This window comes from Cricetulus griseus, assembly GCF_003668045.3.
Source record: "Cricetulus griseus strain 17A/GY chromosome 1 unlocalized genomic scaffold, alternate assembly CriGri-PICRH-1.0 chr1_1, whole genome shotgun sequence".
Taxonomy (NCBI): domain Eukaryota; kingdom Metazoa; phylum Chordata; class Mammalia; order Rodentia; family Cricetidae; genus Cricetulus; species Cricetulus griseus.
This window is the reverse complement of record NW_023276807.1, coordinates 101,951,327-101,968,281: the sequence shown is the minus strand read 5'-3', so window position 1 is coordinate 101,968,281 and position 16,955 is coordinate 101,951,327. Positions and strand designations below refer to the sequence as shown.

Sequence of the window (16,955 nt, the reverse complement as noted above, 5' to 3'; positions counted from 1 at the left end):
GTTAAGAGCACTGACTGCTCTTTTAGTGGAACTGGGTTCAATTCCCAGCATGCACATGGCAGCTCACAACTGTCTGTAATTCCACAATCTGACATCTGACATTCTCACAGAGACATACATGCAGACAAAACACCAATGCACATAAAAAAAAAAAAAGACATAACATGCTCAACATCCTTAGTCATCAGGGAAATGCAAATCAAAACAACTCTAAGATTCCATCTTATAATAATCAGAATGACTAAGATCAAAAACACCAATGACAGCTTATGCTGGAGAAGATGTGGAGAAGGGGGAACACTCCTCCATTGCTGGTGGGAGTATAAATTTGTACAGCCACTGTGGAAATCAGTATGGCAATTTCTCAGAATATTAGGGATCAACCTACCTCAAGACCCTGCAATACCACTTTTGGGCATATACCCAAAGGAGGCACATTCACACCACAAAGACATTTGCTCAGCTATGTTCACAGCAACGTTATTCGTAACAGCTAGATCTTGGAAACAACCTAGATGCCCCTCAACTGAAGAATGAATAAAGAAAATGTGGTATATTTACACAATGGAGTACTACTCAGAGGTAAGAAACAATGACAACCTAAAATTTGCAGGCAAATGGACAGAACTAGAAAAAACCATCCTGAGTGAGGTAACCCAGAACCACAAAGACAAATACAGTATGTACTCATTCATAAGTGGATATCAGATACAAAGCAAAAGATACCCACCTACAATCCACAACCCCAGAGAAGCTAGAACCTTCTTCCAGAAACAGATGGAAGCAGATGCAGAAATCCACGACTAACCAATGGGCCAAGCTCCTGGAGTACAATCGAAGTGAGGGAGGAGCAGCAATATGAACAAAGGAGTCAAGACCATGATGGGGAAACCCACAGAATTAGCTAACCAGAGATAGTGAGAGATCACTGACTCAGGTCTGACAAATGGGGAACCTGCATAAGACCAAACTAGACTCCCTTAATACAGGTGACAATTGGTAATTTACTACATTTAACTGAATAACAAATAATCTGCCCAGATAAAATTAGTCTGAAAGAGTCTGAAAGAAGATTTAAAATGAAACTTGAATATGAAATAATGGAACTAATTGAAAAACACATATAATTAATTAAACATCACTTAGAAAACATATCCATTTTCAGAAAATCATACCATAAAAAAGGATTGAAAAAAGCCTTAAAAACAACCAACATTAACTGTCTCCAAATAGAAAGCTAAGGGAAAATGTAGGTGAAAAACATAACTTTGCTGTCTTTTTAGAAGATTTATTTTATGTATGTGTATAAGTGCCTACTCATATTTATGTGTATTTTCTGTGCACCTGATGCACATGGAGGCCAGAAAAGGACATCAGATCCTCACAACACCTGTGAGCTGCCATGTGGGTCCAGGGAATGGAACCCAGGTCCTCTGCACGAGAATCACATGCTCCGGACTGCTGAGGCATCTCTCCAGCCCCAGAACTTGTATTTTACTCCATATATTTCTGTGTCACTTGGATCTCTTTTAACGATAACAAACACTTATAAATTCCTTGTGAAACACCTTGGGGGGTGGGGAGCAATGACCTGGGAAAAAAACACTTGAAAATCATGTAACATGGAATATGGAGAGTTCTCTCAAAACTCAAGAGGAAGAAAATTAACAACCCAAAAAATAAGTGAACAAAATATTTGAATTGATACTTTAAACTCCATGTACAGAAGGCAAGTAAGGACATAAAAATAGATTCCACAGGAGTGTTCATTTAAGGAAACAGAGAATTAAATAGTGAAATGACTCTATACTGGTTTTTGTTTGATATTTCAAGACATAGTCTCATGTAACTTGCTATGTAGCTGAGGATGACCTTGAACTTAAAATCCTTCTTCCTCTATCCCAGTGCCAAAATTATAGGCCTGTACCATCAAGCCCAGTTTGTCTGTTTGCTTGTTCACTTACTAATTTTATAAATGTTTTGCCTATGTGCATGTCTGTACTGTGCAGCACATTCATGCCTGGCACCCACAGAAGTCAGAAGAGGGCATCAGACTCCCTGGAACTTGAGTTACAGTTGGTTACAGGTACCCCAGTCCTCTGTAAAAACAACAAGTGCTCCTAACTGCTGAGCCAACTCTAACCTCTAAGCCCAGTTTTTCTTCTTTCTTTCTTTTTTTTTCTCCTCCTTGGAATTTTTTCCCTTTTATTGAAAATAAAAACTGGGCATGGTAGTACATGTCTTCAAACCTAGCACTTGGGGATCAGAGGCAGGTGATCAACAGAGACAGAAAGAGAAAACCTGTCTCCAAAAGAAAAAAAAAATTTTTTCTCACATAATATACCTTGATTATGGTTTTCCTTCCCTCCAATCCTCCAGTTCCTTCTCACTTTCATCCCATCTAGATATATCCCCTTTCCTCTCATTAGAAAACAAGCATGCTTCCAAAGAATAACAATAAAATAAAATAAAAACTAACTCATCAGATTAGGAAAAAACAAACAGAGGAAAAGAGTCCCAAAAAGGCATAAGAAACAGATACAGATGCAGAGACCCACTCATTCACACAATCAGGAATCTCATGAAAACACTAAACTAGAAGTAATAATATAAATGCAAAGAACCTACAGGGTAAAAAGAGAAATATATACGTATGTATGTAATATTTATATACACACCTATATAATACAATTATATTAAAAATAAGAGAAAAAAATTTTAAAAGCCCTGACGTGACATTGTAAGATAAGGAATTTCCAAAGATGCCACTAAGTTAGTTTTCCATCTAACTGTTGGCCATCTACTACTGTCAAGTCTAGTCTTCCATGCAGTGTTAGGGATGGGACACAGGATCCAGCACTACACCAACTGAGCTACATTGCAGTCCTGTTCATTGTTTAAATAGGTTATCGATATGTAATTCAGGTAGATATGTGCTTAGTATACACAAAGTTCTAGCTTCAGTCTCCAGTACCAAAAAGTAAAAAGGCAGAAAGATAAAACAGTGATCTGCCAAGACCCCTTAATAGCCTTGGCACTGCTACACTGCACAGAAAGAAGTAAACAATATAGTTACAAGGTCTTACAACTGTGCTTACAATGAAATCCTGCAGAGCCAAAGGGAAACCCACAGAGACATTATTCCTGAGAAGCATGACTCATGTATGAATCAGGCCCAAATGCAGGAAGTCTGAGTCATACTTGGGTACCTACAGGTGGCAGAAGCTTCAAACCAAGGGAGGTAGAGGTTGGGTCACAGAAGTGGTTTTCTTGCCTTTTCTGTTGTCTTTAATAAGTGAAATGTTTATTGGCTATCTATTTCAACTCTATGTTGTACCAAGACAGAGATATTGTTTTTGTTTTTTTGAGACAGGGCTTCTCCTGGCTGTCCTGGAACTTGATTTGTAGACCAGGCTGGCCTTGAACTCAGAGATCTGCCTGCCTCTGATGGATTGTTGGGATGGAAGGACTGTGAAGTGAGTGTGATCGAGGTGCATGGTGTGAAATTCCCAATTACAGTATTATGTTGGGGGTGGAGCTCACTGGGACAACACTGCCTTAGCATGTAGCATACCCGACACCATGGCTTTGATCCCCAGCACTTCAAATGAAAACAAAGTACACCCATCTAACACATATTTTTCAAGTATGTACTCTGGGCTAGAACTATCTTACGCTCTGGGAATACAAAATGAGCAAAATAAAAGTGTTTGTTCTAACAGTGCTTAAAACAAACACAAGAAGTAAAAGACTTAGATGTCAGGTGGTGCTATAGAGAACATCAGGAACGTGTGTGCGCAGTGCTGGGGCAGAGCGTAATTCTGTGAAGACATGAAAGAGAGCTGGGCACAGCTTAGTGACAGAATACCTGGCTAGAAGTGCAAAGCCCTGAGTTTGATCCCGAAACCAAAGTAATGACAAACTGATCATGAAAGAAGGTAGGGTAGGAGGCTAATCACATAATTGATCATCCAATCCAGGGCACTTTTGAGAGCGAAAGAGGACATTGTATTAGTTACACAAGTTAACAAGTTCAAACAAGACTGTCTGGCAAATTTAGACATATAGATGTTAGCCCTAAGGCTCACTGGGGCAAGAACACAGCAGAGGGGAGAGCAAGAGAAAGGGCTGAGACACTAACTGTGCCTGAGCTATCAGAGGAACCACTAGAGAGAAACATAAGAGAAAGCAGATGAGATCTGAAGCTAATCAGGGAAATATGACCCTACGGTGTCTGTTAGTGACTGCAATGCCTTCGCTATTAAATGTTAGTTGAGAAGCCCTTAGAGGGCTTTGTATAAGTTTCATGCTCTGACTTCTACTTTAGAATATTTACTCTGAATCAATCTGTTATGGTTATATAAACAACACAATGGGCTGCAGAGATGCCTCAGTGCTTAAGAACACTGTTAATCATGAGTGCTGGAGTTCAGATTCCAGCACCCACATCAAGCCAGGCACTCCTCCCTGCAAACTCCTGTAACCCCAGCTCCAAGAGGGGTGAAGAAGAAGGACCCCAGGCTTCTAACCAAGGTGAGAAGGTATGAGTCCAGGTTCAAGGACAGATCTAGCCACAAAGATATAGATGAAGAGTAATAGAAGAGGATACCTGATGGCCTTTCCTGCCCCTGTATGTGCACACTTGTGTGCATCTCCCCCAACATATGCCCACATACACACACACACACACACACACACACACACACACAGAGAGAGAGAGAGAGAGAGAGAGAGAGAGAGAGAGACATAAATAAATAAGAAAGAGCAAAAGAGAGAGCTAAGACCAGTAAACAGACTACTACATGCAAGTAAAAGGCAACAACACCTTAGACTAGACTAAGACAACAAGGGTAAGATTCTAGATATACCCTAAGAGAGACTGAACACTAATTGGTTATTGTATATGGGAATAAAAATTATGAAGATTTAATCTAATTTCCTCTGTGTTCATTAATATGATTTATCTGGTAGCCTAGGTCCAAAAATGAAACTCAATTCCCATGTAGTTATAGACTATTTCCTGGTGACCTCTGGCCCTTCTCAAAACTTATGTTATAGGTCATAAGGGGATAGACAAGAAAAGGGTAACCCCATATAACTATATCACCCCATCGAGAAAAGCAACCTAAGGACTCTACAGTTTCTAAGAAGATAAACACTGTAGAATACACACACACACACACACACACACACACACACACACACACACACACAGAAGTACAAATTAAACAGTAATTTTGTAAGTCATTCTAAAGCTTCTCACATAACAGCATAGTCTTTGAAATAAAACTTCATTTGTCAATAAACAAGACAAACACTATGGAAAGACAAGTAACAATAAACACTTTAAGCCTAGTGGAGATATAGATATGGGAGCAGTGGGGTCACGATGTACCAAGTTGTGCAGTTGGGATAGGATCAGGAGCTGTGTAGAAGCACGAGATGGAAAGGAAACCTTAAGGGAAAGCTTCAAACAAGGAGGCACACTTGGAGCTGAACCATCAGAGGAAGTGGGTGTTTTCAGGCAGAATAGGCTTGCAGACAAGAAAGGAGCATATTCTACACAGGGATGACGAGACAACACAGAGAAATAGGAAGACCATAGCTGGGATTTAAGAAAAACCCATGTCCTATTAACACCACTCCCAATCTGTTGACGACCCATGACTGCCCATGTAAGATTCATATGGGTTGTCACATTTATTTTTAGTTTTTGTTTACATTTTCAAAATATCCCCTTCACAATGAAGAACCTGAGGTAAGAGAAGTTAGTAACTAGCCCAAAGGACTCACTACCCATTAGAGGTGGAGTGAGTCTCGTGTCCTAAGATTCTACAGCTTGTACTCTTTCCAAATTCAACATCTTGTTAAAGTGGAGTCAGGTGAAGACATGAAGGGACAGAGGAAACGGGCAATGACTGGTGTCAAAAGTCAAGAAGAGCGACTGAAGGCTGTGCATTTGGGAAGAGGCTGGTTAGATCTGAATTTTGAAATAACTCATTGGTGACAGCATGGTAGTTCCCTGAAGGAGAAAGTAACAGAGCAGGAAGAGCTACTGTGATGTTCCTGAACAGAGACAACAAAGGCCTGAACAAAAGCCGGAAGTAGGGAGCTGAGGAGACAGCATCAGAACAAAAGGGCAGAAGAGAAGGAAAGCTGGGCAGAAGAATTGCAAACCACAAGTCCAGATGGTATCACATCCACAATGAGGTCTCTGCCAGTCACCCAAGCAGAGTAGTTAGGCAGACTGACAACGTAGGAGCCCAGGAAGGAAAAGGGTGGGACAGAGAGCCAGGCTACAAGCAAATGCTTTCCCAACGCCTGCCTATCTGTGTGCACAAGTGCACCAGGAAACTCTCAGCTAAGAGGATATGACAAGGTCACCTACAGATCTTCCACACACATCCTCAAATCCAGACTCTTTGACAGCTCACTCCTTTCTCAACTACAAATTAAAATCCTAAAACCTACATACAGGGAGTCATGTGATATCTCTGGGATTCTCCAGGTCACTGGGCTCTTCTGGGTAGATCCTGGGGCTGGCTGTTACCATCTGGTTCAATTAAGTCTTCCTGCTTCTGGTCATTAGTCAAGCTAGCTCAAGGAACAGTCCAAGGAAACCAGAGCAGCCCTCCTTAGTAACCTATCCCTCAAAGCCAGGAAAATTCAAAATTTGGTTCCTAAAACTAAGCTTCCTATTTTGGCAAAGTAATAGAAATGTTGCTTTTGTAATATTCTGTAAGCACTTTAGGAAATCTTGCAGCCATGGAACATTTAAGGACCCTAAATATATGACATAAAAATACCTCCACAGCCCCAAACTTTTATTAACCCTGAATCAGAGAAGCAGAACAGCCAGGCACTAGTTCTTACCTCTATCAAATTCTCAGACCAAATGGGCCACCCTGTCTCTAGGAATCCTCAGACTGAATGCAATGCTGTCTCCTCCCCCCTTATATTCCTCTCTCTGCCCAGCCATATTACTTCTGTCTCCACCTTCCTAGTGCTGAGATTAATTAAGTCCTAGTGTGACTCCCAAGTACTAGGATTAAAGTTATGAGCACCACCACTTGGCTCTGTTTCTCATTTAGACTGATTCAATCTGTGTAGTCCAGGGTGGTCTTGAACTCAGATCTGCCTGCTTCCACCTCCCCAGTGTTGGGATTAAAGGTGTATGCCACCACTTCCTGGCTTCTATGGCTAACTAGTGCCTCGCTCTGCACTTTGATATTCAGACAAGCTTTATTAGTTAAAGCACAAACAAAATATTATACCTATCTAAAGGCATGTTCCCCTTAAAAAGCACTCAAACAGATTGCTCAAATGAAGATGGCTGCACTGCTGTGAGACTAGTATCTCTGTACCTCTAGGCATTCAATTGGACAATGTGATCTGCACCTAGTAATATATGCCTTACTGTGATTATTAGATAATAAAAGTGTTTCCTGAAAGAGTAAAGATCAAGCTTGTACTCCTCCCATCATTTGCCTTGAAATCTGTACCTTCTAAGTTTCCATCCAACCAATTTCTATATCCCTTTAAGCCTGAGATACTTCTCAAAGTAACTACATCACCTCCCTCCATCCTCCCTCTTTTTGGATAGTTGCTTATTATATAGCTTTGGCTGGCCTAAAAACTCACTAGGTAGACAAGGCTGGCCTCAAACTCACAGGCCTCTGCCTCTGGAGTGCTGGGATTAAAGGTGTATACCACTACCCACAGACATCTTTCTCTTTTGTGATATTGTGACAGAAATCACAATGTTCCCCTATGGACTGTTTCTATATGAGGGTGCATTTGTTCCCCAGGCCTAGCAGTTCCAACACCTGTAAAATAGACTATTCCTACTTGGTCTCTGGTGCTACTCTCAACATCTCACAGCTCTCAGACAGGACTCCCTTACGAAACAATGAAAAATATGTCTTGACCAACATGTTCTCAGCTAAAAATGTACTGTGCAGCCCATTTATAATTCCATGCATTATACAGTATTGCTTCTAAATAGGTCACCCCAAATTGTGGCTGAAATGATCCCAAAATAGATATGGTCTGCTTTTCTGGCCTTTGCGTCACTTCTAGATGTGAGCCTGTTCTGAACATCCCAACTCTATGACTTTTTGGATGAGTTACCTGCACCACTGTTGCTAAGCAGGCTGACAGAAAGCTCTTCCATTCCACTGAAGTTCAAGGACATGCTGTCACCAGGCTGGCGGGAAGTGCTGTGCCTGCAGAGAACAAAGTCAGCCACCTGGCTTAATTAATGTTGATCATCATGGTTTTTTCCTGCTCACCCTGTACATTAGTGTGTAGGGGAGAGGATAACTGGAGAAGGGAGGACCCATGAAAAACAGGCCTGAATATTCAGTAGCATAGGCTGGCAATCCTTGGATCCATACCTCAAACCATTGTGTTTTATTTGTGTGCCAGCCCCAGACACCCTGGCTGCTCACCTACCACCATGCTATACCACTTCCCTTTTCTTCCTCTTAATAACAAAGAAATGATATAGAATGCTTGACTGGATATACCAGAGTTAGCCTAGTAAAGAGGGCCACAGATTGTCCAGACTTCCACATGAAAACCCTCCAGCAAAGAGGATGTCCACTGTCCAAAGAAGGAACCAAGGCTATTGCACAAATTCTCTTTTGTCTTAATAAAAACCCAGAATCAGATATTAGGGGGGGGAAGCAGAAAGATCAGACAAGCAAAGCAGCCAGCCACTAGCTCTTACCTCTACCACAGACCAAAGGAGCTATCCATTACATGAATCCTCAGACTGACTGCCTAGACTGCTCTACTCCTCAGACTGCATTCATCTCTATGAAACCTCAGACTGCCTGCCTCAGACTGCATCTTCAGACTACAATAAGCTTCTGTCTCCTCCCATCTTTTTTTTTAAAGATTTTATTTATTTATTATGTATACAACATTCTGCTTCCATGTATATCTGCACACCAGAAGAGGGCACCAGACCTCATAACAGATGGTTGTGAGCCACCATGTGGTTGCTGGGAATTGAACTCAGGACCTCTGGAAGAGCAGTCAGTACTCTTAACCTCTGAGCCATCTCTCCAGCCCCCCGTCTCCTCCCATCTTATACTCCTCTCCACCCAGCCATATCATTCCTGCCTCCTTAGTGCTGGGATTAAAAGTATGTCACTCCAAGTGCTGGGATCACCTTTGTATGAGCTCTGTTTCTCTTAGACTGGATCAATTTCGGGTAGCTCAGGGTGGCTTTGAACTAACTCTGCCTCCTGAGTGCTAGGATTAAAGGTGTCTGCCACCACTGCCTGGCCTCTATGGCTAACTGGTGTGGCTAGCTTTGCACTCTGATCTTCAGGCAAGCTTTATTTATTAGATCACAAACAAAATATCACCATACAAGGCTGCTTTTTATAAAGTGCTTCCTAAAGCAATTTAGGACCAGTGAGTCCAGATTTAAACCAGGGTCATGCTCATCAAGGCTTAAATGACTTTCTTCCTATACTGACTCTTCAGATACCTCATAAGACATTCAGAGCTTTCATTCAAAAACCAGTATCTCAATCCACCAGGAAGTTATCTAAGACAATAGTATGTGTCACCTGTCCCTGCATTCCAGAGGCAAACCCTAAGATAAAAGAGATATCTTATTTTCATCCTTGACCAAGATTTGGAAGAAAAGAAGTTTACAAAATGTAAGTTCAAAACAAACATAGAGCAGGGCCTTGTTAATATTACAAGAAAAATATCAGGCTGCTTGTGTTTACCCTTTGCCCAAGGATGGTAATGATGCTGGCTGACAAAGGAGGGGCCTGACCAAATGAGTTCTAAGTCACAAATGTGTCATTTCATCAGCAGGTCTGTTCAGCACTGCTCTGGGCTACCTTCCAGAGCATTGTGCAAATCCTCACCTTCCGGCAGCTTCATGATATGCCAACTCCAACAGCTCTGCAGAGGAGTGGGTGGGGTCCCTCTGTCTGCTGCCCTGCAGCTCTGCCATGTTCTGCCGGGTTTGATGATGGATTTGGATGGCTTCTCCAGATGGTCCTACCCAGACAAAGAACCTGTTATTCTGACCTGACTGCTCACAATGCACATTAAAACATACTCTTCCTTCTCTCCAACTGTTGGGACACTGGAGAGATCTGACAAAGCGCACAGCAAGAAGAACATTATACAAGGGACCTGTAGGCTCCCACAGAGGACTCTTCTGCCCATTTTATGTCTGGGACTATAAGCTGGACTCTCAGTTTCATGAATACTATGGAGATGCCATACAGAAACAGACAAGTGTAAGAGGATAAGAAGATGAGAAGGAAAATTAAAATGAAATAACAAGCTTGTTGGTGGTGATGCATGTATTTAATCCCAGCACTCAGGAAGCAGAGGCAGGTGGATCTCTGTGGGTTCGAGGCCAGCCTGGTCTACAGCGCTAGTTCCAGAACAGCTAAGGCTACACAAAGGGAGAAAAAAAAAGGAAATAACAAGATGGGCATGGTGGTGCACACCTTTAGTCCCAGCACTTGGGAGGCAGAGGCAGACAGATCTCTGAGTTAAAGGCTACAGAGTGAGCTCCAGGTCAGGGCTACCCAAAGATGTTGCGAAATATTAGTTTAAGATGTGTTACATTTAGGGCTGAAGAGATGGCTCAGCAGTTAAGAGCACCAGTTGCTCTTCCAGAGGACCCAGGTTCAATTCCCAATACCCACATGGCAGCTCACAACTGTCTGTAACTCTAGTTTCAGGGGATCTGACCTTTACACCTATGCACATAAAAATAAAGTTAAATAAATTATTAAAAAAAAAGATGTGTTACATTTGTTTATGCTGTGGAAAGATACGTTGCATTCTTTTATGTTGCATTTGTTTAACTCTGTAAAGCTGTGTTACTTTGTCTGCCTAAAACACTTGGCTGGTCTAATAAAGAGCTGAATGGCCAACAGCTTGGCAGGAGAGACAAATATGTGGGGCTGGCAGGCAGAAAGAATAAATAAGGAGGAGAAATCTAGGCTGGAGAGGAAAGCAAGGAGCAAGAAAGGACAAGATGCCAGGGGCTAACCACACAGCTAGCCACAGAGTGAGAAGGAAAGAAAGATATAGAGAATAAAGAAAGGTAAAAAGCCCAGAGACAAAACATAATTAAAGAGAGGCTAATTTAAGTTAGAAAGGCTGGCTAGAAACAAGCCAAGCTAAGGCTGGGCATTCATAGGTAAGAGTAAGTCTCTGTGTATTTATTTAGGAGCTAGGTGGTAGGCCCCCAAAGAGAAAAAAAAAAACTACACAGAAAAACCTTGTCTAGAAAAAAAAAATCAGAAAATAACTGTGTGACTTTAGGAATCTAGGGTACTTAAGCACAAAAATGACAGAGTAGAAAAGATAGGAATCATGCCTACTAAAAAGTCATTTCCTGGAAATATACAAGTTAGAGGGCTAAGTAAGGTTCCCAAGGGTTAATAAAAATTAATCTGGGTAAAGGAAACATCTATGAACCCCAAAGGTGAAAGAAGTAAAAGTGTGTAAAGATCACGAGATTGGGTAAGAAGGGAAAGACCCTCTGAGGATGGGAATGAGGACCCAGGAGGTTGGGCTGACTGGTGAAGAAGGGCCTTCGTTATCAGAGGGTCAAGTGCTCAAGAGGATAAACAAAGTGAACAGTGACTAGTTGCTATTTTGTTTTTTAGTAATGTAGGCATGAAGGTAGGGTTGGAAAAGGACAAAGACCTGAGGGTCGTGGCAGAAAAATCTCTTCAGAGTTTTTAACCTAGGGGCTGGGGAGATGGCTCAATCAGTAAATTGAGCAAGCATGAGAACCTGGGTTCAGATCCCCAGCATCCATGAGGTAGGCATAACATTATGTACTTATAACTCCAATGCAGGGGAGATAGAGCAGGAGAATTCTTGGGACTTGCTGGGAGCTAGTCTAGCCCATCAGTGAGCTCCGGTTCAGTAAGGGCACCTGTTTTCAAAACTAGGAGCAGAAGAAGACACTCTGGCCTCCACATACACACACATGCATGAGCATGAGTGTGCAAGAGAGACAGCATGAGCATGAGCATGCATGCATGCGCGCACACAAACACACACAAACATATACACACACAAAGAGAAAGATTTCAGCCTGGGGCTGGAGATGTAACTCAATTGAGACATTTCTTGCCTAGTCTGCACAAAGCAGGAAGCTCTGGGTTTGATCCCCACCATCATGTGAACAGGCTGTGCTTGTGGTGGTCATAAATTCAAGGTCATCCTCCTTATATGGCAAGCTCAATGCTAGTCTGGGCTATCTGAGATCTTGTCTCAAAAATAAATAAAAAGCAAGAGCAAGTACAAAAGAGAGAAATGGAGATACCTCAAAATAAATCTGGTAGAAACAACAAAAAAGAGAGCAAAACCAGAAAGAAACAACCTGTGTGATTCTAGCAGAGATAAGGGACAAAAGAGGTTTGGAATGGCCTCCAATTATAGCCAAATAAATCAGATATATTCCACATTTTTTATTTAACTTTAAACAGTAAAATCAAATGTAAAAGAAAATAACTAGACATTTCTAATCATTGAGTAAGATTGTTCCTATTTTAAAAAAGCAAAATAAAACAAACAAAAGAACACACACACATACACAAAATCTGTTCCTTCCTAACCCAGCAAGAACCATTAAGCTGAAGTTTAATTTTAAGTGCAGCATTATAAACCCTTACTGCCATCTTCTTGAGGCCAGAACAGAGTAAAAAGATGGGCTAGAAAAAAATAGTGAAGTAAAAATAACTTCTTTTTTCTTCACCCCTCAGAGATCCCTGGGAAATGACAAAGTAGCATAAATGCAGCATGGAGAGCAATGAGTGACAATGAGGGACAGGAAAGCTGATGTAAAACATAGTCCCTTTCAAACAAACAACCAATCAAAGCCCTTAAGCTGGTCAGCTACAAAACTTGTTCTCAAGTGTGTCTTCAAAGATCCTCCTGAGGACCCTGTGAAAAGCCCAGCAGGCATGCCCACCTCACTGGTGGGGTCAAGAGGTTCACGGATATTGAGGCACTTGGCACATGGTTTATTAGTGTTAAGGACCAGAACCAGGAACTCACAGTCCAAGGCTCTTTGCTGAGCAGCCAACTTACCTACAGGAAAAGTGTGCATCCAGCGCCTTCTGTTGGATGTCAGCTTCATGGGCATTCTTGAGGGTGCAAAAGGGTTAATCAGTGCTCTCTGAGGTGTGTATCCACCAGGTCGGACATGCAGCATGGACTCTGCACTGCCCACATGGAACCTTCCTGGTGCACTAGAGTCCCGCTGTGGTGGCTCTATCATGTTCTCCAGGACATCTGCTGGCAATCATGGAGTTGAACAGAAAGACAAAGCTCAAACCCACAAAGAAATCAGAATTAAGTATGAGTCAAGACTAGCAAAAATCTAGGACATCATAAATATCAGGAAATGATTAAAATTTGAAACTATAAAGAAATAAAGCATGCTTAGATTTGCTTATTTTTTCAAATATTTTGGAGACCTGACCCAGTGAAGACATACATAAACCTAATGGATTTCATATTTGGGGGGGTCTGAGGAGGGTAATGGGGGGATGGTGATACACAACTGTGAACACTGAGCTGGATGCAGTGAGTAACAATAGGTCTTGAGTTATTTGGAGTGAATATGTTCTCTATGTGGGTAAAACAATAATAATAAATGTTTGAGCCAGCTGTTATAGCAAACTCCTTTAGTCACAGTACTTGGGAGACAGAGACAGACAAATCTGAGCTCAAGGCCAGCCTGATCTACATATTGAGTTACAGTCTAGCCAAGGCTGCATAGCAAGACTTGCCTAAATAGGCAGGCAGGCAGGCAGACAGACAGACAGATAAATAGAAGAAAGCTATGTTTGATGAACAGACTAGGTCACTAGACCCATTTGATTTTGAACACACAAAGCTAGAATCCCTTTCCATTAACCAAATGGCACAAGTTCTAGCCAAAAGAACATGCTTATTTAGCCCATTCAAGGACTAGACAACAGCTATCTACAAGCATCATCTCCATTATCTTTTCCTCTTCCATGTCAACTTTGGAAATCAACATTGAAGATGATGGTATCATAGGATAAAAGGAATATGAGTTCCTCAATGATTGAGAGGCTCCCCCCATTGAGCCTGTGTACTGAGAGAGTTATAAGCAATCACATGTCATTGTGTGAAATTGAAGAAATGTTCTTAAGGAAAAAGAATAAAGAATGTGTTCATGCTTGGCCAGGCAAGGAAATATTGTATTTAGATTCAATCTGCCCTGTGCAATGGCCTGTAATAGAAATGGAGGCAACAAGCTATATAACTTGATCTAAGGATCTAAGAATTAAAACCCATGGGAACCAAGTCCCTTTTTGTGCATCCCATGTTTGGGAAACAACTATGCTGATTAGAAAATGGCATCAAGGAGGGCTGGAGAGATGGCTTAGCAGTTAAGAACACTGTCTACTCTGCCAGGGGACCAGGATTCAATTCCCAGCACCCAAATGGCAGCTCTCAAAGTGTAACTCCAGTTCCAGAGGATCTGACACCCTCACATAGATATGCATACAGGAAAAACACCAATGTGCATGGGATAAATAAACATTTTTTAATGGCATCAAAGAATGTTTTAACCTATAATCTGTAATCTCAGCACTTTTAATTTAATGTACAAACACAAAAATACATGGATTTAAATATGAACTGGGCCTGGTGACAAGGACTATAACTGCAACTAACTCTGAAGACTAAGGCAGGAGGATGGCAGGCTCAAGGACTATCTAGGCTATAGGGAGAGTTCAAGTCCAACCTGGGCAACTTAGTGAAATCCTGTCTCAAAATTAAAAAATGCAAGAAGAGCTGGGATATAACTCAGCAGTATGGCACTTGCCTTGAGTTTAGTCTCCATTACTGCAAAAAAAAGGCATAAATATGCAAAGCCAATTACAGAGTACAAAGTTATTTTATGTATGGCACAAACTGAGATGAGAAAATAACAAACCCTTTTAACACCAGGCCTAAAAAGACTCTGTAGATGATGTACAAAAGATTAGAGACAAAAATAGTATAAAACATATGCAATACCTAATATGATCTGTACCCATTTGTTGGCATGGAAATAACTAAAATATGAGACTTATACCCCATTCCAATATTCCCTGTTACTCCCATGCCACAGACTGAAAAGAAACTGTGCCCAGACCTCCCCAGTTCTGTCTGTGCTTCAGCACTCTGACCTCGGGTGCTGGTGTAGCCCAACGAGCTGCTGACTTCATACTGGTGCAGGTGGGGGTTAGGGATCATCAGGATGTTGGTGCTCTTGCCCAGGGAGCTGTCATCAGAAGCCTGGCTCCTCACTTCCTCAGTGGGAAGTGCACGGCTTGGTAGGGAAGGGCTGGATGAGACATCACAGGAGCTGGCACTTTTGCGATTATGATTCTCCTGCTCTCTTACAGACCTGACATCCAAGAGACGACAAAGACACTTCAACTCTGAGTTAAAATATCAACGATGGCCAGGTGGTGGTGGCACACGCCTTTAATCCCAGCACTCAAGGATGCAGAGGCAGGCAGGTCTCCGTGAGTTCAAGTCCAGCCTGGTCTACAAAGCGAGTTCCAGGACAGGCTCCAAAGCCACACAGAGAAACCCTGTCTCAAAAAACCAAACAAACAAACAAAATCAACGATGATCATCAGCTATATATACTCAGAAAACCAACATTGAAATGCTTAATGTGGGAAATAATGCTAGCTTAAACAAAGTCAGATTTCATCTCAAAAGGGAAAAAAAAGGCATGGTGACTTATATGTAATCCTAAAAATTGAGAGGCTGAGGCAGGAGGATCATCCTAGGCTACACAGTGAATCCTTGGGCTATAGCATGAGACCCTGTATCAAAACAAGAAAAAATCTTTTTGAAAAAAAGCGTTTTATTATTTTAACTATGTGTATGTGTCAGTGTGGTTGAAGGGTATGTGCTTGTGATTGTAGATGCCCAGACTGGATTCTCCTAGATCTGGAGTTACAGGAAACTGTGATAGGGCCAATGTTGGGGCTGGGACTTGAACTCAGGTCCTCGGAAGAGAAGCATGTGCTCTCAACTAATGAACCATCTCTCCAGGCCATACAAAAATGTATACAGAAGTTGAGCTGAAGAGATGGACCAATGGTTAAGAACACTTGCTTCTCTTGCAGAGGACCAAGGTTCCATTCTCATCACCCATATCAGTTGGCTCACAACAGTCTGTTGAGTTCCGGGAGACCTAACCCCCTCTTCTGGCCTCATCAAGCATTGCATGTGCAGACAGACATAGATGGAGGCAATACACCCATACATAAAAGTTAAATAAATTATTTTTTAAATGTATCCTAAGTAATATGGCACTTGCTACTGTTGCAGAGGACCCGAATTTGCTTCTCAGCATCAATCAGGCTGCTTACAACCACCTGTTGTAACTCAGATCCTGGAAATCCAATCCAGAGTTCTGGCCACTGTGGGTACCTGCTCACACTGTGGCAAACAAACACACATGTCAACACAATACACATAAATAAAAAATTAAAATAAATCTAAAAGAAGAAACAGAAACAAATAAAAAGCCCTAAGAAAAGCCCCAGAATAGCTATGACTGAGTCTCCTAAGTAGCACCAGATGTCAGTCTAGGGCAGTGTGAGCTACGGAGCAAGATCCTGTCTCAGGAAAACAAAAGCCAAGCTTGTTAGTACAGGCTTATAATCTCACCTACTCCAAAGGCTGAATCTTGAAAATTGTAAGTTCAAGGCTAATCTGAGCTACAGTAAGTTCAAAGTCAACCTGGGCAACTAATTCATTGAGACGCCATCTAAAAGCAAAAGGGATCTAATGCAAGCTTAGCCAGCTTGAAGCCCTAAATTCAATTCTAATATGAGGAAAGTAAAACAAAATCTAAACTAAGAAAAAAATACAAGACTACTATGAAAATAAAATATAGGGAC

General features: G+C 41.6%; 1 protein-coding gene across 13 annotated transcripts in view; it reads right to left on the bottom strand.

Annotated features, from left to right (window-relative positions):
• Positions 1-16,955, bottom strand: part of Depdc5 (DEP domain containing 5, GATOR1 subcomplex subunit) — a 124,689-nt gene that overhangs the window by 64,788 nt on the left and 42,946 nt on the right. For all 13 annotated transcript variants that reach the window (XM_027387230.2, XM_027387229.1, XM_027387228.2 and 10 more), the window contains 4 exons: positions 15,219-15,439; positions 13,099-13,302; positions 9,894-10,029; positions 8,131-8,225 (listed from right to left, as the gene is read on the bottom strand). In XM_027387230.2, coding sequence (XP_027243031.1) covers positions 8,131-8,225; positions 9,894-10,029; positions 13,099-13,302; positions 15,219-15,439 — 656 coding nt within the window. The remainder of the gene's footprint in view (positions 1-8,130; positions 8,226-9,893; positions 10,030-13,098; positions 13,303-15,218; positions 15,440-16,955) is intronic.